The sequence below is a fragment of the Dipteris shenzhenensis genome, chromosome 20 (genome assembly GCF_047967505.1).
Source record: "Dipteris shenzhenensis isolate YYH24624 ecotype China chromosome 20, Dip_SZ_1.0, whole genome shotgun sequence".
Classification (NCBI taxonomy): domain Eukaryota; kingdom Viridiplantae; phylum Streptophyta; class Polypodiopsida; order Gleicheniales; family Dipteridaceae; genus Dipteris; species Dipteris shenzhenensis.
Genome location: NC_141615.1, coordinates 52,260,278 through 52,275,461, shown reverse-complemented (window position 1 = coordinate 52,275,461; position 15,184 = coordinate 52,260,278). Strand labels below are relative to the sequence as shown.

Sequence of the window (15,184 nt, the reverse complement as noted above, 5' to 3'; positions counted from 1 at the left end):
GTAAATTAATAATTTTCTGGACGTTTATTGAAGAGTATCTCCCTTTTGTTGTGAATCATCTCTCTTTATAGAGCTTCAGTTGATGTGCTGTCAAAGATTACCTTATGAATGTATCGTACATATGCAGAAGTAATTAACTTGACGACTCCTTCACAAGTTATTGATATAAGGATAAAGATACTGCAAATCTTCCAGTTGAGAAAATATTACAAATAAAATATGTGTTGCACTTTAAGCTTGAAATTTTTGCAAACCAAAGCTACATGAAAGCCAAGGGCAAAATCCCTTGTGGTGGAATACAACGAAAATATGTAAAGCTAGAATGGTGGTAGGAGGGTAGTGCCAACCAAACCGAATGTGCTTACAGAGAGAAGGTAATAGTAATATCATGTATTGCAGAGGTAGAGAGCAGAGGTAGAGAAGGCTCCAAAAAAGTAGGTACATGGGAAGAAACCAACACACCCCTAGGTTTTCCTTGAGTAGTACTTTCCTTAGAGATTACTCTTCTACAGTCGTACCCATTTGGGACTGCAATAGAAGAAGTAATGGAGAGATAGGGTGTGGGTTTGTCTGAAAGGGGGGGAGGTGGGGGGTTTCCTACCACTTCCGGAAGTGTTACCGGAGGCCTAGGGCCACTAGTACGAAAAGCAAGTAGGATGTGCCAAATGGTGTCATCGATGGTGCGTGATGCGAGTGCTGGACGATGGTACGGATGTGCGAGTGGTACGAGTGCAAGAGTGATGTAAGAGAAGCGAAAGACTAAAGCAGAACGAAATCACAAGAGCCAACCCTTGACGTGAATAGAACATAATTGAAGCCACATGACACAGGGTCCGTTATACCAAGTAAAGGGAGATGAGGGGAGGAGAAAACATCAGGGAGAAGTATTAGAGTAGCGAGCAAAGATGGGAAGAAGCATAGTTCATTAGGAGGAATGAACCATACACCAATCATAGTTAACCCCATGACTGATACACCAAGGAGAAGATACACTACTCCCACTCTACGCTCCAGTCCGAAGGCAACTATGATGGAAGCCAATCCTCCCTCCTTTGCCCCTCTTCACCTTTCCCTCGTCCGCTCCTCCTGCTTGGAAATCCTCATCCCTCCTTCCTATTGGTTGTCTTGTCATCCTGTGTCCTTAGCTGTTCCACTGCTTCGTCCCTTGATGGCTTCTGTCCAAGTCGGTGAGTTAAGTACTCCATGTGCACTTGACACTAGTTGGTGGCGAGCTCAATTGGTGGCACAACTTCCCATGTGCACCACCTATGCTCCCTTAACTGCTATAGTCTAACTTTACTTTAACCAAGGGCAGATCAGATTTGACCAAGGTCGGTCTAGGGTCATCATGCCTAGACATATTTTCGCGCGTGGTTAGTTACCCTTTTCAACTGATTGTCCTCCATTGCTAGAAAATGATATGTTGGAATTATTCTCCCATAAAGTACAGATTCAGGAGTAGAGTGAGATCACAAGAGGCTTCTGTATGCCCTAAAGCGCAAGAGGTTTCCTGTTTGTGTGGAAGAGGAGTACCTAGACCAACTCTTCACAATCCCCTTGCACGACACCTTGGCTTGCAACAAGAAAGCATCTAGGGCTTGTATCTGTCACGTTGACATAGATACACTCACTCCGGTGGTAGCTTTGGACACCTAGGAGGATGAAGGCATCTGGGCAGCCTTTGAATAGTATGGTGAGATCCTTGACATGACTGACTGCATGACATTTCATGATCGGTATGTGTGGGCCAAAAGATTGCTTCACATGGCACAACACATTATGGATGACAGCTTCATTCAGAGGGGTGTTGTCTTGTTTAATACTACAGGCGACATTTGCAAATCATTGTCCCAAAAACATCTTCGGTTGGAAAATGAAAAATCCGTTGCAATTCAATGTAGGGACTGGGACGCAATGTGAGAGGCAAAGGAAGTTCACTGGGATACAACCTTACACACAGGGAAGCTCAGTGGAAAGCTCAGCAAGATGAGCTCGGGCAGTGTCTTTGGGTGAAGGAGGCAAAGTGGGCAGCCAACAAAAAGGTGGAGTCTGGACCTTCACTCAACTCACTAGGCTGAGATTCAGAGGGAGCTCATGTCTTTCTCTTTCCATTGTTGTTCTCTTCAACTTTTTGATCTCCTCCTATAGGGATGCTACGTTGTGCATGGCTTCATCAACCTCATGAATGGTTGTTATTTTTTGCTCTATGGCCTTGGCGGTTTTAGCCTACTAGTATTTTGGACCTTCCTCAAATGACATGTAGTGTTGACCTGCAGGTAGTGGAGTTACAGAGTCACCTGTCTACTATGGAACAAAATTAGAAGCAGCTTCTAGAGGAGAAAGACACTCTCCAGATTTCACATTCAAGGTTGCAAGGAGATATATAGGCTGAAATTTTTGCTCTTAGATCCAAGAATGATCATTACAGGTCTGGCTACCATTGCTCTAAAAGTCAAAGTATGAAGACTTGTGCAACCTTATGGACATGATCAAGGAGGAAGAGAAGCCCAACCCCAGGACCTCCACACATCCACTGCCCCCCCCTCCTACCTTACTTTCATCTAGCAAGCAGTGGCTCCTGGATCTCCCACTTTTGCATGTGTTTCTTTTCAGCTCCGTAATTCTAGATCTAGCGGTTTTGATGGCCATGCCAAGTGAGCCTCTTCAAGGATGGCTTGTGTTTCATGAGGTAGCATGCACCGCCTCAAGATGTGGTCTTTTCCTAGCTTGTACAACTGCCCAGCAATCAGTTTAAAGGGAGCAGCCTAAATGATTTATTTCCTCTTTTGTGATGGGGTTAGTCCTTTAGGAACTCACCTTTGGACAACAAATGTACAATGTTTGCATACCATGTTGGAAAGAAATCGACAGCAAACAAGCATTCATCCCTTACCACTATCACACCGAAGAGGCCTGCATTTGGCAATTCAGCCTCTATCCCTCTTGTTACTGCTTCCCCCGAAGAGATCCACGACAGATGATCTGTAGATTGATGCAATTGGTGTGCTCGAACCACAATGTCAAAGTCAAATTCTTGAAAAAGAAGTACCACCTTCTCAGCCTACCCCCAAGCGTGGGTTTTTTCAACAAATATTTTAGAGCCCGATGATCAGTAATCATAATAAACTTATGGCCCAAGAGATAGTGCTGGTACTTTTATCAGGAATAAACCATGCCCAAGCCCTCACGTTTAGTGGTGATATAGCTTCTTTCTCCTCCATTGAGTTGCCTGCTTATGAAGTACACAGGTAGGTCCAGTTTGTGCTCCTTATCCTGTTGGGCCAATATTGTGCCAATGGCTGCCCACTGGCATCTACATGTACATGAAAAATGACATCCCATTGGGGTTGTTGCAAGATGGGCGCCTTCACCAAACGGCGGTCCTTGAGATTGTCAAACTCCAGTTGTTGCTGAGATGTGGACCAGACAAAGGACTATTCCCAGTGAGGGAGATCTGTCAGTACCACTGCTATGTTGGCATAGAACTAGATGATTCTTCGATAATAATGTTGAGATATCGAGCTCCACTCGCGATATGCCAGGGTGACCGTTGTGTATTTATGTCACCGACTTGTTAGCTGAAGATGCGGTTGGTACAAAGAAATAGAAGAACCCCATATGTGGGTCTCAAACCAAACTCAACTAACTAAGGTGGCATACTAACTGAGCCACGAACTAGTGTAGATAAGGATAGCTGTCATCCAGCTATTATTCGTGGGCGGTGTACCAACCGTATCTCCAGCTAACAAGTCGGTGACATAAATGCACAACAGTCACCCTGGCATATCGCGACAAGGTATCCTGTGGATAGGCTGAAATATGATGGATTTACAGCCATTCACTATGCCTATATGGTCAAAGTGATACAGGAACCAGAACCCACTTCTTTTGAGCAAGCCATGGGAAATGAAAAATGGGAGAAAGCCATGGATGAAGAAATGGATGCCTTGGATGCTAATGCTACATGGGAATTGGTGCCTTTGCCTAAAGGCAAGAATGCAATTGGCTGTAAGTGGGTTTATAAGATCAAGCACAATGCAGATGGTTCTGTGAATAGATACAAGGCAAGATTAGTTGTCAAGGGGTATGCACAGACATATGGCATTGATTATGAAGAAACTTTCAGCCCGGTTGCAAGGATGGCAACCGTAAGAGCAGCCATTGCTATGGCTGCATCAAAGGGATGGTCTTTACATCGGATGGATGTAAAGAATGCCTTCTTGCATGGTGATTTGCAAGAAGAGGTCTTTATGGAGCAGCCAGCAGGTTATGTTCATGCTATTCATCCTGAGTTTGTTTGCAGGTTGAAGAAAGCCTTGTATGGCTTGAAGCAAGCACCTAGAGCATGGTCTGACAAGATAGGACAGTATCTTTCACTATTGGCTTTCAGATTCCCAAGGCAGATTTCTCACTCGAGAAAGGGATTATGCTGCTGGTCATTTATGTTGATGATTTGATCATCACAGGTGATAGTGATGAAGATATTCTTCATGTGAAAATGCTATTGAGGCAGAAGTTTGAGATGAAGGATTTGGGAGAGCTGCGTTATTTCTTGGGCATTGAGGCGATTAGATCACCAAGTGGGATACAGCTCTTGCAGAGGCAGTATGGATTGGACATGCTGTCCAAATATGCGATGACAGGCTGTAAGCCTATTTCAGTTTCTTTGGAGCAGAATGTGAAGCTGAGCGCAAATGCAGGTGAGCTTTTGGAGGACCCTACTATGTACAGACGCATAGTAGGAAGTTTGATTTACATGACTATTACCAGGCCAGATTTGAGCTATGCTGTTGGGTTGGTAAGTCAGTTTATGCAGGCTCCAAGGAAACCGCATTTGGATGCGGCTAGACGCATACTCAGGTATGTGAAGTCCACATTGCAGTATGGACTATTTTATGAGGCTGGGGTTCAGATACAATTGCATGGATACACTGATGCTGATTGGGCTGGTAGTATTTCTGATAGACGATCTACCAGTCGGTATGTGTTCTCTTTTGGGAGTGCTGCAGTCACTTGGAGTAGTAAGAAACAGCCTACTGTTGCCTTGTCGAGCACAGAGGCTGAGTACAGGGGTGCAACAATGGCTGCATGTGAGGTAGCTTGGTTGCATAAGCTACTCTATGATATGCATCAGTCTACAGATGGGCCAGTTGTCATTTATTGTGACAACATGAGCAGCATACACTTGGCAAAGAACCCAGTCTTTCATGCCAGAACAAAGCACATTGAGGTGCATTATCACTATGTGCAGGAGAAGGTTTTACTAGGTCTTATTGATCTAGTTTATGTCAGCACAGAGGATCAGGTAGCTGACATCTTCACGAAAGCATTGGGCACAGAGAAGCTGCACAAGTTCAGAGACTTGCTTGGTGTGCAGGAATTGGGATTGAGCTCGAGGGGGAGTGTTGAGATATCGAGCTCCACTCGCGATATGCCAGGGTGACCGTTGTGTATTTATGTCACCGACTTGTTAGCTGAAGATGCGGTTGGTACATCGCTCACGAATAATAGCTGGATGACAACTATCCCTATCTACACTAGTTCGTGGCTCAGTTAGTATGCCACCTTAGTTAGTTGAGTTTGGTTTGAGACCCACATATAGGGTTCTTCTATTTCTTTGTACTTGAGTTCTTTTGGCTTACACAACTAAGAAGAGGAAAACTGTTTTCAGCCTCCACCTTCGTGTGTATTCCCCCATTGTGCATGTGAGAAAGCCTCAAGTGAGACTCCTTCCCTCTCTCCCACTATCTTCACAAATAACCCACATGTTCCAAATAGTACTTAACTTCTCGAGGTGTGCGAGGAATAGGCAAGGTTTGTATCACCTCCACCTTTGCTAGGTCCATGATCATTCCCTCAATCGAGACAATGTGGCCAACGAGAATCCCTCAAAATACAAGGAAGAAGCATTTGTAGGGATTTAAGCATAATGGGGCTTCTTTGCACTTATCAAAAACCTACCTCAACGTATTGATGTGATTGGTTTTACAGCAGGGTCGAGGTGAGAAGTATTCTTACCTTTGAAAGCCGAGAAGTCATCCAAGAATGCCTCAAGAAATTTTCCAATATTCTCCTGGAAGAGTTTGGCCACAAGGTGCATTGCATAGAACACAGGGCATCATACAGTAGGCATACATCTCGTGATGAAGGTGATCTTCAATTGATCTTGCTCTTTGATCCAAACCTGGTTGTACCCATTGTATCCGTCCATGAAGGAGTATAGAACATGATCGGCTAGTGTTTCCAGCAACCTGTCAACACTACATTAGGCCCAATATGGTTAAGATTTGGCCACATGGTCAAATCTGAATCCATTACTTGGAAGTGAAATCCATCCTAAACACCATATTAGAGAATCCTCCCAAGTCCCACTTTCAAATAAGGGTTCAAGCTTGGCCACATGGTCAAATCTAACCCTTACTTGAAAGTGGTGGGACTTGGGAGATTCCCAAATTCTCCAATATAGTGTTTGTCAGAGAAGGGAAGAGAAAACCTATAACCTTAGAAGTGCACCACAATAGCAATGAACTATGAAAGAGTGAGTTCTATCTCTATATACCTTTCTTTACTTGTTAGGTAGTGTCAACATATATTACCTCTCCTTTCACTTACGTATGGGAGATGAGACAATGGAAGATTGTTTGCAAAGGATAATAAACAATAATATGCAATGGATGATAAGAAAATCAAGATGAACATTGAAAAGGTACATTGGGATTACATCCAAAATTCTTCAATATTAGTGCATATTAGAATAAGCTTCACATTGGCAAAATAAACATGCTACAACCATTATAGCATTGCTATGTTTAAGGAGGAACAATAAAGGATAAAAAATATGTGGCAAGTAGAAGTGTCAGAGGCATGTAGGGGCACTCACAAGGTAAATATAAGAAAAGGCGAGATTTAGTGCAAGCTTAAAAGAGATATCAATTTGATAACAAAAAATGCACAATGCTACCTATTGCATAGCAAGGTGAAACAATCAATATAATCTTTCATTCTTTTAGTGGAGATCACAAATAGAAAACCCACAAAGAAAATAACTACATGAGAAGAGAAAATATTAAACGTTTAGTGCAAGCTAAAAATTAGAGGTACATTTGACCCAAAATAATACACACTCAAGACTAGAACCCTCTTGTACTTTTACTAGTCGGTGGACCTCAGTCACGAGGGGTCACACCATGGTTACACCTTGTTCACACCTGGGTCATACCTGGGTCACACCTTGTTTACATCTTGGTCAGTGGAGTGACATGTCAAGGATGAATCTTGGTCACACTTTAGTCACATCTGGTCACACTTTGTTCATTCAGAGTCCAAGACTGGAGTGGTACAGGACATGACTGGAGCAATACATGTCTTAGCATGAAGATCCTCGACTAACCTTGGTCAAAGCTAATCCACTCTTGGTCAAAGTAAAGTATTGGCACACTGGACTATAGCAGCTAAGGGAGCAAAGGTGGTGCACATGGAAAGGTGTGCCACCAGTTGAGCTCGCCACCAACTAGTGTCAGGAGCACATGGAGTAAACGAGTGCTTAACTCACTGACTTGGAGGAGGTTGGGGAGTACTTAACTCACTGACTTGGAGGAGGTTGGGGAGTGGCAGAAGGCATCAAGGGATGAAGCAGCAGAACGGTCCACTGCAGCAATACATGGCATGATGCCAAAGGAGAGGTATACTGGTAGGAAACCAAATATTTCTCATTTGAAAGTTTTTGGTTGCATTGCCTATGTTCATGTGCCAGATGAGTTGAGATCCAAGTTGGATCCAAAAGTTGAGAAGTGCATCTTTATTGGTTATTCTCTACACAGCAGAAAAGGTATAGATGCTATAACCCTTCTACTTATAAGCTTATAGTGAGTAGAGATGTTTTTGATGAGATGAGCAGCTGGTATAAACCAGTAAATGTGATTGATGATGTAGATGCACAAAATGGTAATGCTGCACAGAATTCACAGCAGCAATCACAAAATATTAGTGGACCTGTAGTGTCCTCTAGCAATGGTTCACATACTTCGCCTTGGACAGGTAGATTGAGATTAGGAGGATCTCCTCAAAGAAATGCAAATAGTGATATGCAAGTATCACGAAAAGAAAAGAGAAAGTAGATCAGCCCATGGTTGATGTGAATGTAGGTTACTTTTATGTGGATGGTGAATCCAATGGCTCTAAATAGAGCCTTGATGATGAGTTGGGTATTCCTTCTGTTGTTACATCTATAGTAAGGAAGAGAAGGGATGTTTTGAGAGCGCCTGGTAGTGAGCCTATTTTGTGCAGGTCTACCAGAGCTAGGTATCCTATGGATAGGCTGAAATATGATGGATTTATAGCCATTCACTATGCCTATATGGTCAAAGTGATACATGAACCAGAACCCACTTCTTTTGAGCAAGCCATGAAAAAAGAAAAATGGGAGAAAGCCATGGATGAAGAAATGGATGCCTTGGAAACAAATGCTACATGGGAATTGGTGCCTTTGCCTAAAGACAAGAAGGCAATTGGCTGCAAATGGGTTTATAAGGTGAAGCACAATGCAGATGGTTCTGTGAATAGATACAAGGCAAGATTAGTTGTCAAGGGATATGGACAGACATATGGCATTGATTATGAAGAAACATTCAGTCCGGTTGCAAGGATGGCAACCGTAAGAGCAGCCATTGTTGAGAGTTCACGCTCAACATCATGTGATCATGTGTGCATAGCACCATCATGTGATCATATGTGCATAGCACTAACCTTATAGAGTGCTATAAAGGAAAGGGTTAGATCCCCTAACCCTAACCCTAAAAGGGTTTGTATATATTCTATTTTTTCAACTAATTCTAGTATACAGTTAGTCATTTGTGGTGTGCTCTCTAGCTGTGCCCTCTCTCCTCATCTCCACTCTTCTCCTCTCCCCTCTTCATATTTTGTCATGGTATCAGAGCTTCCTTGTCTTCCACTGAGACATTGAGTTTCTTGAGAGTGTGAGAGAGATTATGAGATTGAGAGTTCTCTTGAGTGATTGTGAGATTTTTTTCCCTTCACTTCCATTGAGAGAGATTTTCCGTCGAGAGAGAGTCAAGCCCTTGCTCCGTCAAGGCACAAGACCTTGTTCCATCAAGGCAACAAGCCCTCTTTCATGAGGCATCTTCATCTCTCAGCTAGCTCTCATCGTAGAGCTCCTTCTCCTCTCCGATTTGGTTCAAGAAGCTCATCATTCCAAGCTGTGGAGACTCAGATATGGTTATTTTCATGAGAGGTTCATTCATGAGTTTAGAGCTCGAGATTTCTTGTAAGGTTCTATGTCAAGGAGGAGGTTCTCTCTACTCTCGAGCTACTTCACTAGCAGTGAGCTCCAAAGCACAAGAGGAGACCCAGCAGTTCACAAACTGCTGGTAGAGACTGTTTCCAGTGGCAAAACGAGTGCGGCCTAGGAGGAGAACGGGCTCGAAGGCTTTGTGGCGAAGGATTTCGGGCTCAACGAGTTTGATGGGGCAACCATTGATCTTGATGAGGCCACGGCCACGCTTAGCTCCTTAGCACAAGCTCCTTCAACAGCCGCCTTCCCTATCGAGAAGTCTCACGCAAGATTATTTGCTGCAATTAGCAAGATCAGGGAGAGAGCAATTCGGGGAGGAATAGGAGGAGCGGAAGAAGCATAGTTTAAGAGACTTAGCAGAACCACAGATCGAGATTAAGCACGGCCTATCTTTAAACACGAAGTAGCAGAAGCAGCACCGCTTTTTTGTTGTTAGGTGCACTGAGTCGCTAAAACTACAACACTGGAGAATTGACTTCGGCCCTTCTTCATATACGATCGTTCTCGTTGCAGATCGCCTTTGGAACGTCCTAGGCATTGCGGCACAAGCTTCTGTGGCTTCCTCGCTCAACCCTGATGCTCCGCTTTTTCATTCCCTCGTCTCTGCAGGTGATGACGGCGATAATGCCTGAGTGGGATGTGGAGGACTTTTCTCCTGAATGGTGGCATCTGGTCCAAACATCACCAGAGTTTTGTGAGTTTTGGATGCGGGAATACGAAGGAGGATATGTGGCTGACTGGTTCATGATACTGCAAAGTGAGGAAATAGAGGATTATATTTCTGAGTTCAATTTCGACGGACTTGAAAGTAATCTTGAATGAAAGATTGTAGCAGCTGAACGTTTTAGCCTTACTTCTGCTCCACATATCCTGATGCCTGCCTAAGGCTTGCTGCTCCACATCATAAGTGCTCCCGTAACAACAACGAGTGAAAGCAACAGCGACCTCCGCCAATGACTCCCTCTACACGACATCGACGAAAATCCGCAGGCGGACGAAATCCCGAAGATTCCGTCAGAATCTTCAAAAGATTCCGACTGCCCATGAAGCAACACGTGGCAGATAGGGTTGGTTAGCAACCTAGGTTTGGTTAGCCACCAATGGTCAGTCGCTTGACACATGGCAGATAGGACCTAACCAGGGTTAGGTTCAGTCAACCCGTAGTTAGGTGGTTTGATCACAATTGTGCCACGTGGCAACGTCATCTTATCTACCACGTCAGCTAACACGTCACCATTACCACATCATCAGCCTATCCTCACTGCTACATCATCACCGACTACCACATTATCACCGACTGCCATGTCACCACCGACTGCCATGTCACCTGCCACGTCATCAGTGACACATCATTGCCACGTCACTTTGCTGACATCATTTGTGCCACCTCAGCACTGCAGTCAGCACTGACCCTCTGCAGGCACACTGTGCACACACTGCATGTGCACACTCCTGCCACCTCAGCACAGAGCTTCACAGGCACATCTCTTGCAAGGCACAGTGCCACATCATCACTGCATGTGACTCACAGTGACACATCATCATTGAGCACCATTTGCACTCCTTTTGCCCCTCCACCTAGATCAAGTCGTATCTCTTAATCCAGGAAGAATTTGAGGGTGCTCCAAAAAGGAAAGTCGCTTGTTTTTTCGTGCTCTACGTGCTCGTGCATCACGCGCACATTTCGGTGCAAGTTACACTCACATTTGAGCCTCGCCGACAAAACCACTTCCTTCACGCACATTTGCCTCTACATCGACGCATCTGACCCAGCACTTAAAAAGAACAAAAGAAAAGGAATTATTTGCTGCTCTTTCATCGATCGACGGTTGGTTTAGATCTAGATCAGAGTAGACTAGATCGCCATACAGGGGACGCTTTGAATTCCCCAAGTTGCCAATCTAAGCCATGCCCGAAATTCCCGACTAGTACCTACTCGGAGTCAGTCCATACGCTCACATCCGATTTCACATCATTACATTACCCGAAACCTTACGTTCATCAGTTCAGTGAGCAGACTTCAGAGTACAGAGGCATTGCAGATTGGTTCAGTGGGCAGATAGCACTTGATTTCACACACACATGCCACCATTGTAAAGCCTATTTGGCTATCTCACGGCATCGTGCACATCATTTTTCAGCCTTGTAAAGCCTCTTGGCTATTCCCGGCATCATTGCCACAAGTCTTGTAATATAGATCAGATCTTATATACTGCAGTTCTATCTTCACCGACAGTACAGAGATTTCACTTGGCATCTTCAGTGTATTTGCAGTTGATTCATACAGAGTTTTTTCAAGACACTTTTGAGTACATTGTTTGCACCATGTCGACTAGCAACCTCAATCTGGAGGCATCTGCTAAGTTAGACAACTCCAATTACGGTACATGGAAATACCGAATGGAGACCATTCTTGTGCTTCAGGACAAACGGGAGTATGTCGATGGATCTATACCTAGACCATTGGCCGATCCAACCACCAGTAGCTCTACTCCATCTGTTGTCACAGCACCAGCAACGGGATCTACATCGGGATCTACATCTACACAAACAGTTTTCGCACCAGTACCAGATCCTACCATTGCTCGAGCTCAAGCAGAATGGGATAAGAAAGACAAGTATGCCTATCACCTGATCAAGCAGAATGTGCAAGATGTCATGCTAGGACAGCTCAACACAGTCAAGACATCAAAAGAAGCATGGGATATGTTCGCAGCTCTCTACGAGTCCAAGAACACATCCAGGATTCTCACCCTGAGAAACCAGATCAACCAGAGTTTCCGCAATAGCAGTGAAACCGGTCATGCTTATGTACTCCGCATCAAAGGCTATAACAATCAACTTGCAGCAGCAGGAGAGACTGTGAATCCCGCAGAAATGGTTCAAGTAATCCTGAATGGACTAGGAGAAGGATATGAGAATCTAGTCCAGAGTATTGCCATCCAACGACAAATTCCAACACTGGAAGAACTTCAGTCAGTTCTACTTGGTGAAGAACTCAGGACTCAGGCCATTCAAGCACGTAAAGGTCATTCTAATGATCAGGCATTCACAGCTTTAGACAGAAGCAAAGGCAAAGGCAGAAACAGAGGTAGATCATATCAGAAAAGTGGTCATCATCAACAAAGTCAAAATCAGCATCAGCATCAGCATCATCCTTAGCAACATCAGAATCAGCAAAGAGGAAATCATTCCAACCGAGGAAGATTCCAAGGACGAGGGAATGCATCCACCAATGTGTCAAACATTCAATGCAACTATTGTCACAAGTTTGGACACTATGAAAGAGATTGCCGCAAGAAGCAGTATGACCAAGGCGGTCAATCCAGCAGTAATCGAGGGAATTCCCGAGGAAGAGGAAATCATCGTGGTGGACATTCTAGTCATAGTCATTTTGCAAATGAACATGGAAATATGTTTCTTGCAAGTGAGGAATTGCATCAGACTGATACAATGCACCTAGACACTGATTTCAATCCCAAAGAGGATTTCAGCTATCAAGTCGACCAAGTGGAACAGGATCCTTGGTACATCGACAGCGGTGCATCATCTCATATGACAAATCATCAGGAATGGTTCACAAAAATGAAGCCATTAGAAGGTCAAAAGAATGTCATCTACACAGGAGACAATACACCGAATCCGATTCAAGGGACAGGTGTTATCCCTATGAACAATTTCACTGGTACAAAAGGATTAGTCAAAGATGTGCTCTATGTTCCGAAGCTCAGCAAGAACCTTTTGTCAGTAGGTCAAATGACGGAATGTCAATTTGATGGTGAAACATAAGGCATGGTGTAAGGGAATTGCATACAACTTAAGAACATAAGAAATTTCATTCTGAGAGAAATCTATTGAGAGAGTATTCGTTAAGAGAGTTCTTGCTTTGAAAGGTCCGACTGGGAGGTTCATTTACATAGTAGCTAAGAGAGTTTCTTTCTCTCATGGTTCACAAAAAGAGATTTTCTTTCAACAACTTGCATGCCTCTCCAATAGCATGCTTTAGCACACAGACCGACCGACTACATAGTCTCAGCAAATGGCCTAAGCTTCATCAACCTCCAATCGCGACTCCTTCAACAAACTCTGCAATGAAGCGCCACCAATTATGGGCTCCAAAGCTCCAGCAACAAACTATCTACTCGAAGTGCCTTACCTACAATAACAGCAACATACAACACCTCAATAGAGCCCCAACTATCCTCAACAATTGGCTATTGAGCCTCGACTCCAAGCCTTCAGCAGCTCCTCGCACTCAAGCCCTAAAGTGATTCATCTCTGGCTCCCTATGCTTCTACAATTTCTCCATCCCGTGATGACTACGTCGACTTTTAGTGCCTCCAAATGATGCCTCCAACATTAGCGTCCTCTAGCTTCTCAACGAGCTCCTACAGTCGTGCTCTTTCACGCTCAACCTCTGCATGCCAGCACTCCATCAACGACCCTTATAAAGACCTCCTTGCCACCGCCAAGCTGGCCAACCAGCTCTAGCTTCAAGCATTGCCTCTCCAAGCCTCATCTTTCGGCTCCTTCACACCCACTAATGCCTACAGGCTCCAAGCCATAGCACAGGATGTCCGCAGGCTCCTTTGCCTACCTTGCAACTCCCAAGCAGAACTTGGTAGGGTCAAAATCATAAAGATTTCGGTGTGTCTCTTAGAGACACGTGGCTCGAGTGCCACATCATCTTATCTACCATGTGGCAGATAAGCACTTACCGTGGTTAGCTGACAACTAACCCAAGCTTAGTTGGTGGTCAGAGTTTAGCCACGTGGCACCCTTATCTCCTTATCTGACACATCAGCAGACACATAATCTGTCCCATGTCACCCCTACCAGCTCACCTGCCACATCATCAGGGACACATCATCACTGACACATCATCTAGCCACATCATTAGTGCCACATCATCTGTTGACATCATCATTTGTGCCACCTCAGTTGTCCAGTCAGCACTGACCTCTTCACGCACACACAATGCTTCACAATCACTGCATGTGACCACCCCTGCCACCTCAACATAGGGCTTCACAAGCACACCTCTTGCTAGGCACAGTGCCACATTATCATTACATGTGACTCACAGTGACACATCATCATTGAGCACATTTGCACTCCTTTTGCCCCTCCACCTAGATCAAGTCATATCTCTTGATCTAGGAAGAATTTGAGGGTGCTCCAAAAAGGAAAGTCGCTCATTTTTTTGTGCTCTACGCCCTCGTCACATCATGCATACATTTTGGTGCAACTTACACTCACATTTGAGCCTCACCAACAAAATCACTTCCTTCATGCACATTTGCCTCTACATCGACGCATCTGACCTAGCACTTAAAAAGAACAAAAGAAAAGGAATTATTTGATGTTCTTTTATCGATCGACGGTTGGCTTAGATCTAGATCAGAGTAGACTAGATCGCCATATAGGGGACGCTTTCAATTTCCCCAAGTTGCCAATCTAAGCCATGCCCAAAATTCCCGATTAGTACCTACTCAGAGTCAATCCATACGCTCACATACAGTTTCACATCATTACATTACCTGAAACCTTACGTTCATCAGTTCAGTGAGCAGACTTCAGAGAGTACAGAGGCATTGTAGATTGTTTCAATGGGCAGATAGCATTTGATTTCACACACACATGCCACCATTGTAAAGCCTATTTGGCTATCTCACGGCATCGTGCACATCATTTTAGCCTTGTAAAGCCTCTTGGCTATTCCCGACATCATTGCCACAAGCCTTGTAATACATATCATATTTTATATATTGTAGTTCTATCTTCACCGACAGTTCAGAGATTTCACTTGGCATAGTGAGTGGATTTGTAGTTGATTCATACAGAGATTTTCATGACACCTTTGAGTACATTTCT

At 44.2% G+C, this 15,184-nt stretch overlaps 1 protein-coding gene across 1 annotated transcript in view; it reads left to right on the top strand.

Moving 5' to 3' along the window:
* The window catches only part of LOC147889828 (uncharacterized), a 181,417-nt gene extending 171,285 nt beyond the window's left edge, over positions 1-10,132 (top strand). Inside the window, exon 9 of the mRNA XM_087391322.1 lies at positions 9,920-10,132. Coding sequence (XP_087247448.1) covers positions 9,920-10,132 — 213 coding nt within the window. The remainder of the gene's footprint in view (positions 1-9,919) is intronic.
* The last annotated feature ends 5,052 nt before the right edge of the window (positions 10,133-15,184 follow it).